A 16,430-nucleotide genomic window follows, 5' to 3' on the forward strand; every position below is an offset into this window, starting at 1 on the left:
TTTATGTGGATCTGTTTTGCTGCCGAGGACACGGAGGTGAAACGTGTCAAGCTTTTTCCGGTTTGCGGGGGGCATCACATCGGATTAACCGCGCAATCCGACCTTAGATTTTCTGAAAGTTTTCTCTTTGCTATTTTTCGCCATTTCAGTTTTGCTTGTTTTCCGCCCTCGTCTTTGCCTCCCTACCTTATCTACCGTTCGACTTCGACTTAAATGTCGGGATTCATTAGAGATGACAGCTAGGCACGTCTCCGGGCCTTGTGTGAAGGCACTGTGTGTGCATGTGACTTTGTCCATGCGGTATTTAAGTTTCTATTATTAATTCACATGGCTGGACTATTGTAAGGTGATATGTGCTCATCATTCTAGAGTTGGGGGCCGAGGATGATGACAGGAGCTCATAACAAAGATGGTGGTCCTCCCATCCCTCACCACACTCTGGGACTCAACCAACCAGTGTGCCTGCATGTGTGTGTGTGTGTGTATGTGTCTTGGAGTGCGCACACGAAAAATCCAGTTCGCTTCCCCTTCGATGGATCAGATATCTTGAAACGCTGAAACCACATTGGTTTATTTTTCTTTTCTTTCAGGAATAGAAATATTCTTTCTCTCTGTGTGTATGTCACCGTGCGTGGACTATGTAGTCGTGCTCCTCTTTGTGTGAGTGTGTGTGTATGCAGATTGAAATGTTTTCCTCCTCATGCGAGAAGTGTTCTCAATTACTGCCATAGTCAGAAGTGGAAACAGATGGTAGCAAATGACGGGAGACAAAGTTGCTCTGTCCTACCTACTCCTTCTCGCTCTTTCATACTCACATATACACACAATCTTTCCTCTTAAGCACTAAATCATGCATTCACTTTAGAAAAATACTCTCGCTCCATGCACATGTGCAGCATGGACAAAGATAGCGCTTCAGCCATTTTGACACAGATCATCACTCATATTCACCCAGACATGAAAACAGAACATGAATGCTGGAGGTTGGTTTGTGCTAAACCACACTTCATTGAACCTGAGCCCAGTTTCCCATAAGCAATCTCTGGACTGAGATCTCCTTTGTCCATTGACTAACGATGCAATAAGTGGCTCTTGCAGCTGTGTGTTGATGTTTTCAATTGCTTCTGATTGCAACGGGAGTTGCAACTCAGTATTCGTTCTTTTCTTCTTTTTTTTTTTTCCCAATTTCAAAGATTTCCCTGGCTTTCACCTTTCCTCCCACTCACCAATACCGCTTTCCCAGACACACGTTTGCCTTTTCACATTCTTTCAGGTGTTTGACAGTTTCCCTTTGGACTCCATTCTTCATACATCTCTTACATTGTTCACTCAGCTACTCCAACTCCTTTACTGCTTTCTACTGACATCCTTCCATTACATCTGCTTGTTTTTCCAGCCCTTGCTCAAATAAACTTCCCCCGACTAAGGCGGAAGATCCACGGCGAGCTGCAGCAAAATAAACTTGTCATAGTCAAAGATTTTCTCTTTCACTTATCATCTTCAGTGGGAGGAGATCAGTGTGATGGATGAGAGGAATACGCCGATGAGGACCTACCAGGTGTGTAACGTCATGGAGGCCAACCAGAACAACTGGTTGAGGACACGCCACATCAGCCGGGAAGGAGCCCAGCGGGTCTATATCGAGATCAAGTTCACACTGAGAGACTGTAACAGCCTGCCTGGGGTCCCCGGCACTTGCAAGGAGGTCTGTGTCTTCCATGGTTGGAAAATGTGTGTATGTGTGTGCTCGCGCATACATACACACACACATATACACACCAACGCATACGCACAATGTGCATAAAGTGATTAGCAGTAGAGCAGTAATTTGTGTAATTTCCTTGAAGCGATATTCATGCCTGAGTCTTTTTTCTAATTTCTTAGATTTTTTTTTGATACTTTCTACAAAATGCTTTGGTCATCTCATGCTGATTTTGGATGATTAATGCTATTTCTCAGAAAAAAAAAAATATACACATATATTGTTTGTTGGCAACTAAAGCAAATTGTTTTGCAAACAATGACAAATCATATTTAGGGAAAAATAAAACATCGAAGGTGTTGGCATTTTTCAATGATTAAAAAAAAATTAAAACATCAAAATCCTATTTAGCAGAGGTTTAATAAACAACCTGATATAGAGTCAGGCACAGACTTTTTTGCAAAGCAATAAGAAGATATTATTTTTGTTTAATGGTCTACATCGTATTGTTGGACTTTTGCAACTTAAAGTTTCTACTCTAAATCCATGTAACAGATTCAAACCTCTGCATGCAAAATGTCAACTATGTTAAATGTACTTCATTTAATTGTCAAATGAACTTTGATAGCATATTTCTACATCCTCATGAAAGCAAGCTCATCTTCATATGATAAGTAATCTAGTTATGTGAACTTTAATGGCGTTGTTTTCCCGCTACAATTGTATAACATTCAGAATTCTCTGTGAGAGATATCCATTATAATCAAGCCTCTGAAGGACACAGAGGACTGTGTTACAAATACATCCCACTCAGTTTTGCACTGGCTATATACTTAATAGTTTTTTTTTATTTGTTTTCAAAAGAGGAAAACATCGTCTCTCACTTTTTTATCCATTTATTACCCTTTCCAGTTAAATTACAGACAAACAATACTGTTTAAGCTTGTTTTGTGGCGCCACATATATCCAAACCGCTGATATAAATTCCTTTATAGTCTCACATTGTTATGCATAAGTTCGATTCCATCGTTCTTCTGTACTTACTTGACTCTATTCTGTCGCACTGCTATTACATATCTAGACCGAGGAGATATAAAATGAGAAAGTACAGAGCTGCGCTTTTAAGTGACAGCTGAAAACACTGCTGACGGGCTGTTGACGCAGTTGGACAAAGATTTGAGGGGTAGCATAATAGCTGGAGGAATATGGGAACCTTGTTAAAATTTCACATTGAATGGACTTGTGTGTCTTGGTTTTGATGTGCGTTATTTTGTTTTGTCAAATAACTTGCATGTCTCGACTTTTAAAGCTGATGGCGACTTTTTGATTTGCAGACTTTCAATATGTACTACTATGAGTCAAACCATGCCAACCTGTGGTTTATTAAGGAAAGTCAATACGTCAAGATTGATACCATTGCTGCAGATGAGAGCTTCACACAGGTATGGATACACACAGACAAACCCGCACACACACGATTAGGTAGGACTGATAAAAAGATGTTTTTACAAAAATAACATTTTTCTACTATGATAATATGTTGCCAATTAGCCTTTAAAAGCAGAAGCATTGATTAGCCTGTCTTTTTCATTTATTTTCCAAATCTTTTTGTTTTTTTCATTAATAACACCTGCTTTGTTGGACTGTGAGCGCGTGATTAACTACTGTTGGACTATTTTAGGTTTCATCATATGTCAGTTACATGGTATTTATGATTTTTTTTTTGTTTCTGTAGACCTCATGGTTGTTGTTAATGACAGAAGACTATACAACTCTTGTGCAGTCTGTTGATTATATGTGTATGTCTCATTTTGTGGAACTAATACATGTTAAATCTACCTCTCACAGGTGGATGTTGGCGACCGTGTGATGAAACTGAATACAGAGGTCCGTGATATCAGCAACCTGAGTAAAAAAGGTTTCTATCTGGCGTTCCAAGACTTGGGGGCCTGCATCGCTTTGGTGTCTGTTCGAGTCTTCTACAAAAAGTGTCCCCTCACTGTGCTTAATTTGGCCCAGTTCCCTGACACAATAACAGGGGGTGACACTGCCCTGGTCGAGGTCCACGGTATGTGTGTAAACTCCTCTGAGGAGTTTGAGGCTCCCAAGATGTACTGCAGCGCTGATGGAGGCTGGCTGGTTCCCATCGGGAGGTGTGTGTGTAAACCGGGCTTCGAGGAGAACAAGGATGTCTGCCAACGTGAGTGGGTTGTGGGTCCTGCGGCAAGTGTCTGATGTATTTCTGTGTGTGTGTGTGTGTGTGTGCGTGTGTGTGTGTGTGTGGGCGGGGCGGGGGTGGGGTGGGGGGTTGACAAAAGAGACATACACAGAGGGCCACTGGAAATCTTGTGTTCAAGTTTATGCCTGAGTGTCTGAGGAGAGAAGTGACTGCTGTCGATGTTCTCTGACTATGACTTTGACATGCCTACATTAGTGTCAATAAACTGAATCCTTTCAGCTTTTTAGGTTTCAGTAGTGAAACAGGGGGTGGAATGATAATGACTAGGTTTAATTTGGTAACAGATGCACTTGGTAACTTTGAATGAGTCAGTGTGGGTGTCATCACTGGCTGTGACTTTATAGGGCTCCCTACACTACAAGGTCAACTATTGAAGGGAAAGAAAAAAAATATACATACATATATACACTGCTCAAAAAAATAAAGGGAACACTTAAAAAACACACCCTAGATCTAAATGAATGAAATATTCTTATGAAATACTTTGCTCTTTACACAGTTGAATGTGCTGACAACAAAATCACACAAAAATGATCAATGGAAATCAATTGTATCAACCCATGGAGGTCTGGATAAGAATCACACTCAAAATTAAAGTGTAAAAACAAACTCCAGGCTGATCCAACTTTGATGTAATGTCCTTAAAACAAGTCAGAATGAATCTGTGTTGCTTCCTGAATGGACACTATGATTTCACAGAAGTGTGATTGCCTTGGAGTTACATTGTGTTGTTCAAGTGTTCCCTTTATTTTTTTGAGCAGTATATATTCATCTTGTACTATTTTGAGTAAATAGCACTTTTCTTTTTTCATTTTTTTTAAAGACAGATGTTTTCGCAGCGACGAATATCTCATTTTCCCTGCTGAGAGTGATTTGAGCGCATGTGAGGAAGTGCTTGTGATGTGAGAATGGAGGTAAAGGTGTGCCTTAGGAAGTAGATTATTGCGTTGTAAAAGTCCACAGATGCCATGTGTAGCATGTCTAGTTCCGCGTGCATGTCTGCGTATACTGTGTGTGCACGGCTTTGAGAGAGCGGGTTGCATTACACGTTCGCTGTCACTTGTCCCCACAGGCAAGCTTCTTCCCCGAAAAGAAAACGGAATTATAGATATTAATCACTGCAAACTTGGAATCGGTGCACGTAACGCAATTTCAGTTGTTTTGGACGAGCAGCAGCCGAGGCACCCTGAAAACTTGGCAGTTGGGCCTGAGAGAGAAGTGAATGAGAACAAGCTGTACTCGCAGTTTGCGGACTGGTAATGTGCACAGATTGTGCAAGAACCCTGGCTGCAACTCAATCACTGAGAACTGACTTTTGAGCTGCATGATCGTCTGGTAATATGACACAAAGTTTCTTGACAGCTTAAGGTTTTGAAATGATTTCACAACCTACTGTGTGCAGGACTATGTCACAGTTCCTGAATTAAAATGTAGTTAAAGTCAGACTCATGAAGCGAAGCACTTGACCCCTGTGACTTGTGATCTCCTTAATCTATTCACTTCGTCTTATCCCTCCGCAGAGAATAAAAGGAGCCATTCATGTATGTTTAACAAGCCAGCTTCACCTCAGTGACACTATATCTTAGCGTTTGTCTGTGAATGCGTGCGTGTTGTAGTTAGCTGCAGGTTAACGATAGAGTCTTATTGTCAGTTGGAGGTCAGGGGTCCTGCAATATATGTGACCCATGTCTGGGAGAATAGGTAAAGGTCAAGCCTTGCGTTTTTGTGGGTGCGTGGATAAAGCACAATATTCCACTTAAATCATATTCCTTTTCCTACTCTTGTTCTGAAAAACACTCGAGTAACATTTTGTCGAATTGAAGCTTTGTGCTGTAATGTTGTTTGCACCACCCACTCAGTATTAGGAAATACACATATTTGTGGGATATTGGAGTGGATTTGCATAATAATAATTACATTTCCTCCTCACCCAGGAGGACAATTGACTGTCCCACATATGTCCATCTGCCTGTTATCTATGTTTATTTTCTGTGAAATTTGCACAATGGAAACAAGCTTTCTTTGATTAAAATGAACCTGGTGCCTGCGCTGTTCTATTTTTTTGTGCTTCTGCTATTGCTCCCTTCCACTGTCAGAATTTCATTTCGCCAACACATGTAACAGTACTCATCCAGCAAAACACGAGTGGACACTGAGAAGTACAACAAGCCGGTGCTTTAATGCGTCCGAGGCCCGCCCTTTTAAAAAGTCATTCTGGTGTTCTGTGTTACTTCCAAAAAAGTCTTACGGTCTTCCATGGGAAAATACACTCAGCTAATGCATTTAAACCCCCCTCCCCATTTGCTGTCACACAAAGAGATGAAGCGGTGAGGCCAGGGAAGAAGCGAGGGAAAGAACCGTAGGGGGAGTTGTAATTATCATCACCGTGCAGGTGAACGTGCCTTTTTAATGGCTATCTTGAATCTTCTCTCTTGATCTTTTTTGACCATTAAGCTGCTCTGATGTTTATTGTTTTCTCATGTGAATCTAGTGCTTTTGCCCCTCAAGCCTCCTCCTATTCTGCTTTTGCGTCGCTCTCTTTTTTTTGTCCATGTATCTCTGTTCGGCGCGAGGCGCTAATGGAATCATTACTAGGCTTTTTGTGTTAGACAAACACCAGACACTGCCATTTACAGCAGTCCCCCTCCTCGCAATCTCTTGCTCTCTCTTCTATTTCCAACCTTGCTCTGGTGTCTGTTTCTAATAATGTGACTGTTCTTCTTACTCTCCCATTTTCCTCCTCACTCATCCTTTCTGATACTGTCATCCTTTTTCACCTCTCCATTCTTCTTTCTGTCTCCCTCCTCTCTCTCCTAACTAGCCTCATTGCCTTTGTCTGCACTCGTTAAACATTTATAGATAACAGGATCATCTCTCTCCTTTTTCTCAATTTTTCCCACACAAAATTTCTTTTTTTTTTTTTTTTTTAAATGTGCAGGGTTAATGTTGACACTGGATTAGATCAGATCTGCTGAATTGCTTCATGACAAAAAGAGAGGTTACTCACACAGAGAGCTGTTACTTTTTCCTCCAGTATAATCAGAGAGGGAAGCAAAATGATCCGCACAACATATGTTGTTCATTTTGAGGAGCATGTGCAACAGCAAACACTCATCATCTCTAAAATTACATCATTATTGATCACAATTACATGATTAATGTTATAATGGTGATAATTTGATGTTAATAGATACACGTTGGGTTGTTACAGATTGCTCTAGTATCATATGTTATCAAAAAACCGAAAGCAAAATGATGTGAATGGACCTGCTTTTTGCACCTCAAACTTTAGAAGTTGTAGATTTGAAAAAATAACTATCATAAACAATGTCAATATGCATTATGCCAACACAACAAATTTGAATGGAGGACTAAACACCTAAACATCTATTCGTTTTTATTTCATTTTTTTTTTGGTCAAAAAAAAGGTCAGTTTTGGTCAGTTTGGTCTGAACTACTTTAATGGATGTTTGCATTTGCAAGTATATATTAGTATCAGTTTTGGTATTCGTGTCACCATGTCTTTTTATATCACGGAAACCATTTTAAAATATAAGTTGCCATAGCCAGTGGTCCGAATGGGTTGCATAGCTGGAACTATTTCTTTTTTTTTTGGTCAAGGTTGCTGATAAGGTGTGACTTGACGTTAGACCATGGTTAGATTTGGCATGCATTGCTTTGGGCTATTTTTTACTGTGCATCAAACTGATCCTAATTAATGGAAGTCATTGCAGAGTTATAAGAAGGATTGCCCTACCCATTTGTACATTAATTGTAATTTTGGAAGCATTAGCATTCATTATGTGTGCTATATATGTTTATAAATCAGCAGACTGTATATCACCCAAATATAGTCAGTAACCCCCACCCTTTGCCCCCTTTTTGATTGATGGGATATTTTACAGGTTTTGCAATTATTAATTCTATCCTTGGAAGTTAGGACATAACAAACTGAAAAGGTACAGACAAAGACAAAGATAAAGACGGTTCCTATGGTGCCACTTACTGTCAGCATGTTTGGATTTTATATAATCACAAAAAATGGCAGGGGTCCACATACAGCACATGATATAGCACCATTCCCCACAGACAGTCCACATACATCAATGACATGCCTGTTAAAAGCCTATCTTATAGCGGACATATTTTATATGTGCATAAAATGACAAAAAGTGGATTTGAATTGCAACTCCAGAACAATGTCTCAGTTTTTGTTGGAGTACAAAATTATTTCATCCTGCGAATGAATTTCACACCTTACACGTACTTTATTTCTTCTATTAAATATTGGCTATGACAAAATAATATACTTGGGACCTTTCAAATGCAGGGCTAACACAGTCATATTTTGTATTAAATTGTCAATTTGATGGAGACTATTTCCATTCACGGATGAATCATTAAAATGTATGTGATGTTTATAAGAAATAAATAAATAAATTGCAGTGGTCATGATAATTGCAGATGCGAAATAGTTTTTTTTTTTTTTTTTTTTTATTATCATCATTATTCCTATCTATTTTATTTATTTATTTAGGCATATGGCACCAGATTGTAATTAAACTCATTTTGCCTGCATACACATTACAGAACAATACTGTCAAATCCACCACGGTCATGTTAACTAATTTAATATACATTTATTTCTCTTTTACATGCCCTTGTATTATTTTGTTTTTCTGTTTACTGAGTCATGACTCCATCACACTGGCTCCTCTGGCTGGGGGTTTACAGCTCAATCACATGAAATCATACTCATCTGCTTTGTCACCATGGGAGCTACATGATCTCTCTCTCTCTCCTGCTCTTTTCCTCTATCACTATCTATCCATCCATCTTCACCCCAACCCTCTTTCTCACCTCCTCTCACACAGATAATATACCTCTCTCTTCCTCTCCAACTCTCAATCACATGCATTCGCAAAACCCATGTCACCTTCCTCCATCTTCCTCTGCCCCTGATAGAATGATCTTTTTTTGTAAAAAAAAAAAAAGACCCCCAATCTCATTCGCTCTCTTGTTCTCTTTTGTCTCCCGTACGTTCTCTTTCTGTTCTTGCTTTCTCCCTTTTCAGTTTGACATGGTTTTCTTTCACTTCTCCATTTCTACCTCACAATCTATAGCCCTCTCCTGCTGTCTCTTCCTCTCACTGATGGTGAGGCATATAGTGAATTCTCCCCTCAAACCTGTCCTGCTTTAAACCCAAGGGTACATGCTGAAGGGCAGGAGTTTGTGTGAGTGTGTGTGTGTGTGTGTGTGTGCGTGCGCATACAGCAGTGACTCTGGATGTGCCCGTGTGTGTTCCACTCTTCTCTGTGTGTCTGACAGCACCAATTACTGCCTCAGATTCCTGAGAGATGGAGAGGCTAGGGTTGAGATGGAGTGACAACTGTCACCTCAACAGAAGTTCTCTCGCTGTCTTTCTCAGCAGGCAAAAGGAATATAGGTCAGCATGACAGTTTGTAGGCTTTCTTTAAGTTGGCGATTCTTTCTTAATGGTCTTTTTCTTCCTTACTTGGACCTGTTCATTTCTTTTATATTATGTCTTATGCCAGTACGATACAAATTTACAGGAGGAGCCTTTTTAGAGCAGCTCCTCCTTTTTGCTGTTAAATCAGCATCATAACTGCGAGAAATCAATGTGTGTGTCACAGAGGAACAGTTCATTTGAAGCTGAACACGCTGCTTTATTATATTTTGAAGATTCTTCAGTTCAGCAATTTTGGCAAAGACAATTTATCGCTCATTTATTATATTTTTGTGGGCTTCAAACACATCTCATTCTGATCATATAGTGATAAGGGGGCATGTTATAAGTGGCACACACACAGCCGATCATCTATTCGGCATCAAGCCCGGTTGTGCTTTAGCCATCACAAGTTACAGTCGAAGAAGAGAATGATGTTTCGAATTTTCCGAATTTTCTCAAGGACGCACCCGCAATAACCCAGAGTGAAGCATTTTGAGTTTAGTTACAGTTAGGTTGCCAAGGATGGTACCATCGTATCTAAGAAGAGACAAATGCACAAGAGTGAACACATCCAGTCATCCATGTAATACCAGCTAGTGCACAGATGTATTGGCTGTGCTGCTATTTATCTCAAAATAATCTCAATATTTATCGAGAGCACACACATCTATCAAGGCCAATAGCTTACCCTCAAATAAACATAGTTCAGGATTCACATAAATGCCTCCACATTGCTGAATATTATCACTGTATATATGTTTTTCTTTTTTTAAAGCTCCAAGTGATATTTTCCATTAAACCAATGTAAATGTGTGAAATGTGTCATTTTGTACCACTGAAGAAAACATAAACAACAAAAAAACTGGTCCGATCCCAAGATGATTATTTCAATCCCCCAATTTTTTTAATCTTAAAAAACAAATGGCAAATCAAACCCGTTAGTAGTGCCAACCACCCCGTCCAGTGCCTGGCAAACGCATAACACATTAACCCCATTTGACCAGCACAACATTGAAACCCGCGGGGGTCATTTTCAGAAGAGCAAAATACTTTTGGAAAATATTGCTTGAGCTGTGAAGGGAATTCAACTTTCTGCCTGCTCAGCAAGGAGGAGTGATCAAAGGCCTGCTGCTCAGCTGCTGAGACGATCAGACGTGGCTATGACCACAGGCCCAGCGGGGGAGCATTTATAGTAAAACAAGCTCCGGTACAACCGGAGCAAGAAAACAAACATTTTGTACTAACAAGTGAAAGTGGAATGATGTATGTCCTGGAAAAGCTCAATCAAAATACACACTTAGATGCATGTGATGAAAGACTGGTGTTCCAACACACACGACTGCATACTTATGATTATACCTAGTGCACAATACACTCTACACACACACTTTATATCTCATAAGAGGATTCTACCCTCTGTTCATAATAAAAGGTTGGAACAGATGTAGGCAAAGGCTAATCTTCACACCTGTGAAAGAGATTGAGCTAATTTACACAGCGCAGCGTGTATGTCTGTGCGTGTGTATCGAAAAGCTCAGCAGGAAACCGATCTTTCTTTATTGCCTTTCCGGCGCAGAGCCTGATCCCTCCCATTGTGTAGCAGGGCGCGTTTGTGTTGAGTGGACAGTGGAGCTTGGCAAAGTGAACGTTTTAATATTGATCAAATATAGACTTTGAAGGTCAAGGGCTCCCTTATGTATGTGGTATAATCCCTCACACACCTACACACCCACCCACGCAGGGCGACTGGGAATACCAATGTGTTGGTAGTCGGGGAGTGGTGGGTTAGAAGAAGGATTTAGAGAGGACATTCGGAGACTTTTGAGTGAGGACAGAAGAGGGCATTAAACTGCTGAGGAGTTATGCAGCACGTTGCTGTTGCAAGTCAGATGTTCATAGAAATGAAGGAGATATGGGGGGGCAAGCAAAGGCCGATCATCTGGTGTTCTGTGTGAGTCATTGTTTTCCTTAGTCTTGACCCCTTCACCTTTCTGACTCCACCTTTCATTTCTGTGGAAAATGAGATCCAACTTCCTTTAATTTCTCCTTTCTTCTTTTTTTCTCATTTCTCTCTTAGCCACCCTAAACTTCTGGCCATAGTCCAGTTCTTCTTTCTCATAATTTACTTTTTGCCCAAGGAACAAGACGTGATTTTTGAGAGGCACTCACTCTATCATCCGCCCTAAACACACAGGCATAACATCGACCCTGACAGCGTCTGTTCGTACAGTGCCTACCGGCACAGTTTCCCCCACCGCACAGCTCACTTCCCAGACATAAGCTTGAATGCCAAAAGCCATCTTGGCACAAAGACAACGCTTTTACCATTAAAGCGTTAGCCACAACATAACCCAAGGACATCAAGGTGGCTTTGGAAACCAGACCTGGTGTAGCTAAGTCTGGTACCGTGTGTTGAGCTGTGAACAAACCCTAAGAGAAAAAGAGGAAAAGCAGGCCAAGAACTGAGAAACCGTTAACGCATGTTTCAACTGCTCGTGCCCTTATATAGCACTATTCCCCAAAGACAGGCAGCGCCGAGGTGTGGAGGGCTGTCTCCTTTGGGTATAGATGCCATTAATTGGATGTGTTTCTCATACCGGTGAGTTCCAGCTAGGATAAACATATGTTCTCATGAGAAAGATGGTCTTCATAATCTTTAACATTTCTCTAGCGTTGAATCGGTGTTGAGTTTGCTCTATTTAAGATCTGAAGGTTTCTGAAATTTAAAAAAAGTGTGAGCAAGTGTGTGTGTGTGTGTGTGTGTGCGTGCACACTGGAGCGCAGAGTGAAAACGCAGGCAGCCAGTAGGTTTTCCCGAACAGGAAACACAGAAACAGGAAGGCAGCCATTGACCCTTCCCCTTATCCCCTCCCTCTCGCACTCTTTTCTAGCCCGTGGATGGCTTCCAGATGTATGATCAGTCTGTCAGAATGATTGGGTCAGGTTTGTGCAGGCGTTATTGTTCAGTTCCAAACATGACATAAAGATGTAGTTGTGGTCAAAGTCCAATTTGTTGCTGCTTTAAGTGGTTTTCCATTGCAGGAACTTATGGACTGTTTAGGGCCGGCTTGCACCTTTGTGCCTGTTCCAACCACAGGAACCGCCCCGTAGGACCTGTTTCAGTGTCATTTGTTTGAAAAAAAAAAAAAAGTCCCTTCAGTCTCTGGGCTACCCCCTCCCACAAGTCTGTGAGTGTCATTATCTTTCAAGGCTGTACAATAAGCAGATCTACCCATGGATAAAGTTATTTTGTCTAAATTGATTAGTCAGATGGAAACCTCCACATAAGAGACGTGCAGTAGCTATTTTATCATAATGGGAATACATAAAAGGTGCTGGGTGGAAGCTGGGTAGTAAGGTTTCTTTCCAAGCATACTGGGTTTTCCTTTACAAAAATAACTGTGCATTTTTTTCTTTAGGTATAAATGACTATTTAATGCACATTACAACAGCAGACAGCTTCTCCTCTGAGTTTTTTTTTTTTTTTTTTAGTTCAATGATGACGATCCTGCAGATCCAAAGGCGAAAGGTAGCAAGAATCAACAAGTAGTTTCTGTGGTGTGTGTCTGTGTGTGTGCACGAGCATGTGAGAGAGTATGACACAGAATGAGGCACAGGGCTTTCGTCTCATTCTGCGCCTGAGAGAATGAATTATTGAGAGTGATGAACTGAAAATAACGTGGGTGAGGAAAGGAGGTGCACAGCTCCTCCAACACACTCAGTGCTGGTCACGGGGCTGGCTGATGTGGACACTTTACTGCTGTGGTGTGTGAATGTGTACAAGTGTTCATAGTTTGTTGGCTCTGCGGGTTGAGTTTTATGGAGGATGTGTAAGCTACATGTGTGTTTTGGGAGAGGCAATGTGTTTGTGGTTATAGTTTTAATCTATTTGTGTAGCTATGATGCATGCAGATATGTGTGTCCTACATTTTTCGCGTATTAGTCTGACTAATTTGCAAGAAGAAGGTAATGGTTTGTGATCTTGATATACAAATGGACACATGGAGGACAAAGTTACTTGAAACGAATTATTCCAAACTCCTGATATTGTGTCTCTCTCTCTCTCTCTCTCTCTGTATCTGTCCCTCGCCCCACGACACAGGAATACACACACACCTGGTATCTATTCAATCTGTTTTTGGAGTGCACCAAGGCATAATCACCAAGGCTCAAAATTAGTGGGCCATCAGCTTGGGTTACCATAAGAAAAGTGTGTGTATATGCGAATCAAGCTTGGTCTACTTTCTCTTTGTGTGCGTGTGTGCGTGTGTGTGTGTGTGTGTGTGTGTGTGTGTGTGTGTGTGTGTGTGTGTGTGAAAGAGAGAGGAGAGTAAATATTTGTGCAGGAGCTCAAGAGAAGGTCGAGGTCAATATTTGACAGACAGCCCACTGGGAAATAAGACACACATTCAAAGACAGACAAACAGACACACACACACACGCACGCACACACACTTACACACACACACACACATACACAAACTCACACCGAGGAACACACACACACACACACATATGTACATACAGGTGGAAAGAATAAAGAAGATATGGTTTATATGTTGGTTTGTGTGTGCGTGTGTGTGAGAGAGAGAGAGATACAGACATTGGGAAAGAATCAGAAGAAAGATGGATAAATAGAATAACAGACGAGACAGACGGGCTAACAGAGAGATAAAATACCAAGAGTAAGATAGATAGAATGAAAAAGAGGATGAGCTTCATCCCGTGGTTCCCCATGACCGCTCTCAGTAATTGGCTGGTATCCAAAGGACAGAGGTTAGATCAGAAAGCAGTTTGAGCGTACTCATGTGCTTCATGTGCTGGACATCATAAACCATTTCATATCCGGTCTGCCCATGTGTGCCGTGCATGTGTGTGTGTGTGTGTGTGTGTCAGAACATTCCATCACCACACACGGGGTCTGTTTTGAGATGTCAATCATAAATGCTTGCCGGACACGGCTCATGTGTCACATGTGCTCTTGATGATGCGTCTCCGGCAAAAGTCTGTTTAAAACAAGTTGCTGCCATGTAGCGATCGTGCTTTATAGTAATGAAGTAACGCTTTTGTCAGGGATATCATTAGCTGGATGACCTTTTAAATGTTGGATGAAAGTGAATGGAAAAAGTATCAAAGGGAGAAAAACGATGACAGTAATTTAAAAAGGAAAAACAAGAAAGCAGAATAAAGAAGGTAGAAGAAGTTTAAATGTGCGGTTCAATATGGAAGATGTAATTCTTTGGTATATTTCTTTTCCAGAGTTTCATAAAATGTGATAGTCTTGGAAGAGCTTGGATTTATTTATGTACAGTATTTTCGATAGATTGAAATGTCTTCATCTTTTATTTGAACACTTGTCTTCTATAAAAAAAGAAGTATGCTCTAAATTTGACCATAAAAAATTTAAAAATAAAAAGATATATTCGATTATTTTTGCCCATTGGGACAAGCACTTTGATGTGGATGTATAAATTATGCAATATAAGAACACTTTGTTCTATAGGAATTTGCATCAGTTGTCAATGATTGACCAAATACATATATATATATGAACAAGGTCAAGATGCAGATACCACAATTTTGGTGGTTTGGGGATAAAAACTAGAAAAGTATATTAATTGAAATCCATATTGAGTTGAACTAATAATATATGTACAAAAATTCACTTATTACAGGAGTTTTTGGGACAAATATTATTTTTTGAAAGTTTCATTTACACACATACTGGCCATCATAAATGTATCGAGTTTGGCACTGGGAAATTATACAGTTTTTTGGATTTGAATTTATATACCAATACTGGTGAGAGGAAAATACAGTTTTTAGTCAACATCTATTTTATTCTGCAGTTCAGGTCAATCAACTATGCACATGAATTTGTAGTTGAACTAGATTTCTCACCTGCTCTTTTCTCCCACACATTTTGTCAACATATTTGAGAATTTTGAGAATTTTCTCTCAAAGAAGATAATTCTGAAAATAGGTTAGAGACTCTGCAGTGGCCACACACACACACACACACACACACACACACACACACACACACACACACACACATTTGTTTACTTTGCTCTGCGCTCCATGAGGCAAATTATCTTATAAACAAATGAACACACAAAATATTTACAAAAATGGTTATGAATGTCAACATCTCATGGTTTCTGTTGAGAAAGTCATGTGTCACGTTCTCTTTGCCTGCAGGGTCGGTACAGTGAATCCATTCACAGGAATGACATGTTTATAATAACACATTTTATATTGTGTCATAACATGCAGTCAACCAATCATTCTGTAAAACGTAAAAAGTTCTTTAAGTTGGTTTGTTGTGAGAACATGTCAAATCAACTGTAAGCAGGTTTTACAGATCTATACACTTGAGCGCAAACACACATACAGATGCAAGTCAGGCAGCGGTAAAGGATGTCAGAATCAATCTTGTCACATCTCTCCACTGACGCCTGATGTATCAATTTTTAAGCAGCTCAACTAACACATGGATAGCTTCCACACACACACACATACACACACAAACGCACACAAATACACACACACACACACACAGACTGCTCCTGTGCTCCAGGAGCTGTGGCACTCAAGGAGCACAAGGAGGGCTCCATCTTGAAAGCCTGTTGCCATGGCGACCATTATGGAGCTCATCTCCCGTGGGCCAGCAGGCTTTACACAACTTTCCCCTCAAAAGAACACACACATGCATTTGCTCACAGACAAACAGTATACCATGGGCCCACCCACCAACACACACACTTTTTCTTCTTCTTTATGGTAAAGCTCCTTCAATGCCAGTTTTTGACCTTTGCCAAGTGTGAAAGAAAAGGGGAAGAACAGAGCAATTAACAGAATACTAACATGAACATTTGGAAGGAAAGTAAAAGAGTGAGGCAAACAGCCAAGCAAAGTGTTCTAGAGAAGTGAAGCTGATGGGACTTTGCAGGCACATGGTTGAATGTAATTAGAGTGTAATGACTACAACTGCAATATATTGGGTTTGTATGTCTGTG

General features: G+C 40.5%; 1 protein-coding gene across 2 annotated transcripts in view; it reads left to right on the plus strand.

The window, feature by feature from the left end:
* Window positions 1–16,430, plus strand: part of LOC147219015 (ephrin type-A receptor 3-like) — an 80,939-nt gene that overhangs the window by 20,298 nt on the left and 44,211 nt on the right. For both annotated transcript variants that reach the window (XM_086171948.1, XM_086171949.1), the window contains exons 3-5: window positions 1,505–1,705; window positions 3,037–3,144; window positions 3,551–3,902. In XM_086171948.1, coding sequence (XP_086028074.1) covers window positions 1,505–1,705; window positions 3,037–3,144; window positions 3,551–3,902 — 661 coding nt within the window. The remainder of the gene's footprint in view (window positions 1–1,504; window positions 1,706–3,036; window positions 3,145–3,550; window positions 3,903–16,430) is intronic.

The sequence above is a fragment of the Fistularia commersonii genome, chromosome 25 (genome assembly GCF_037954325.1).
Source record: "Fistularia commersonii isolate RoL2024-O1a breed Wild chromosome 25, RoL_Fcom_v1.0, whole genome shotgun sequence".
NCBI lineage: Eukaryota > Metazoa > Chordata > Actinopteri > Syngnathiformes > Fistulariidae > Fistularia > Fistularia commersonii.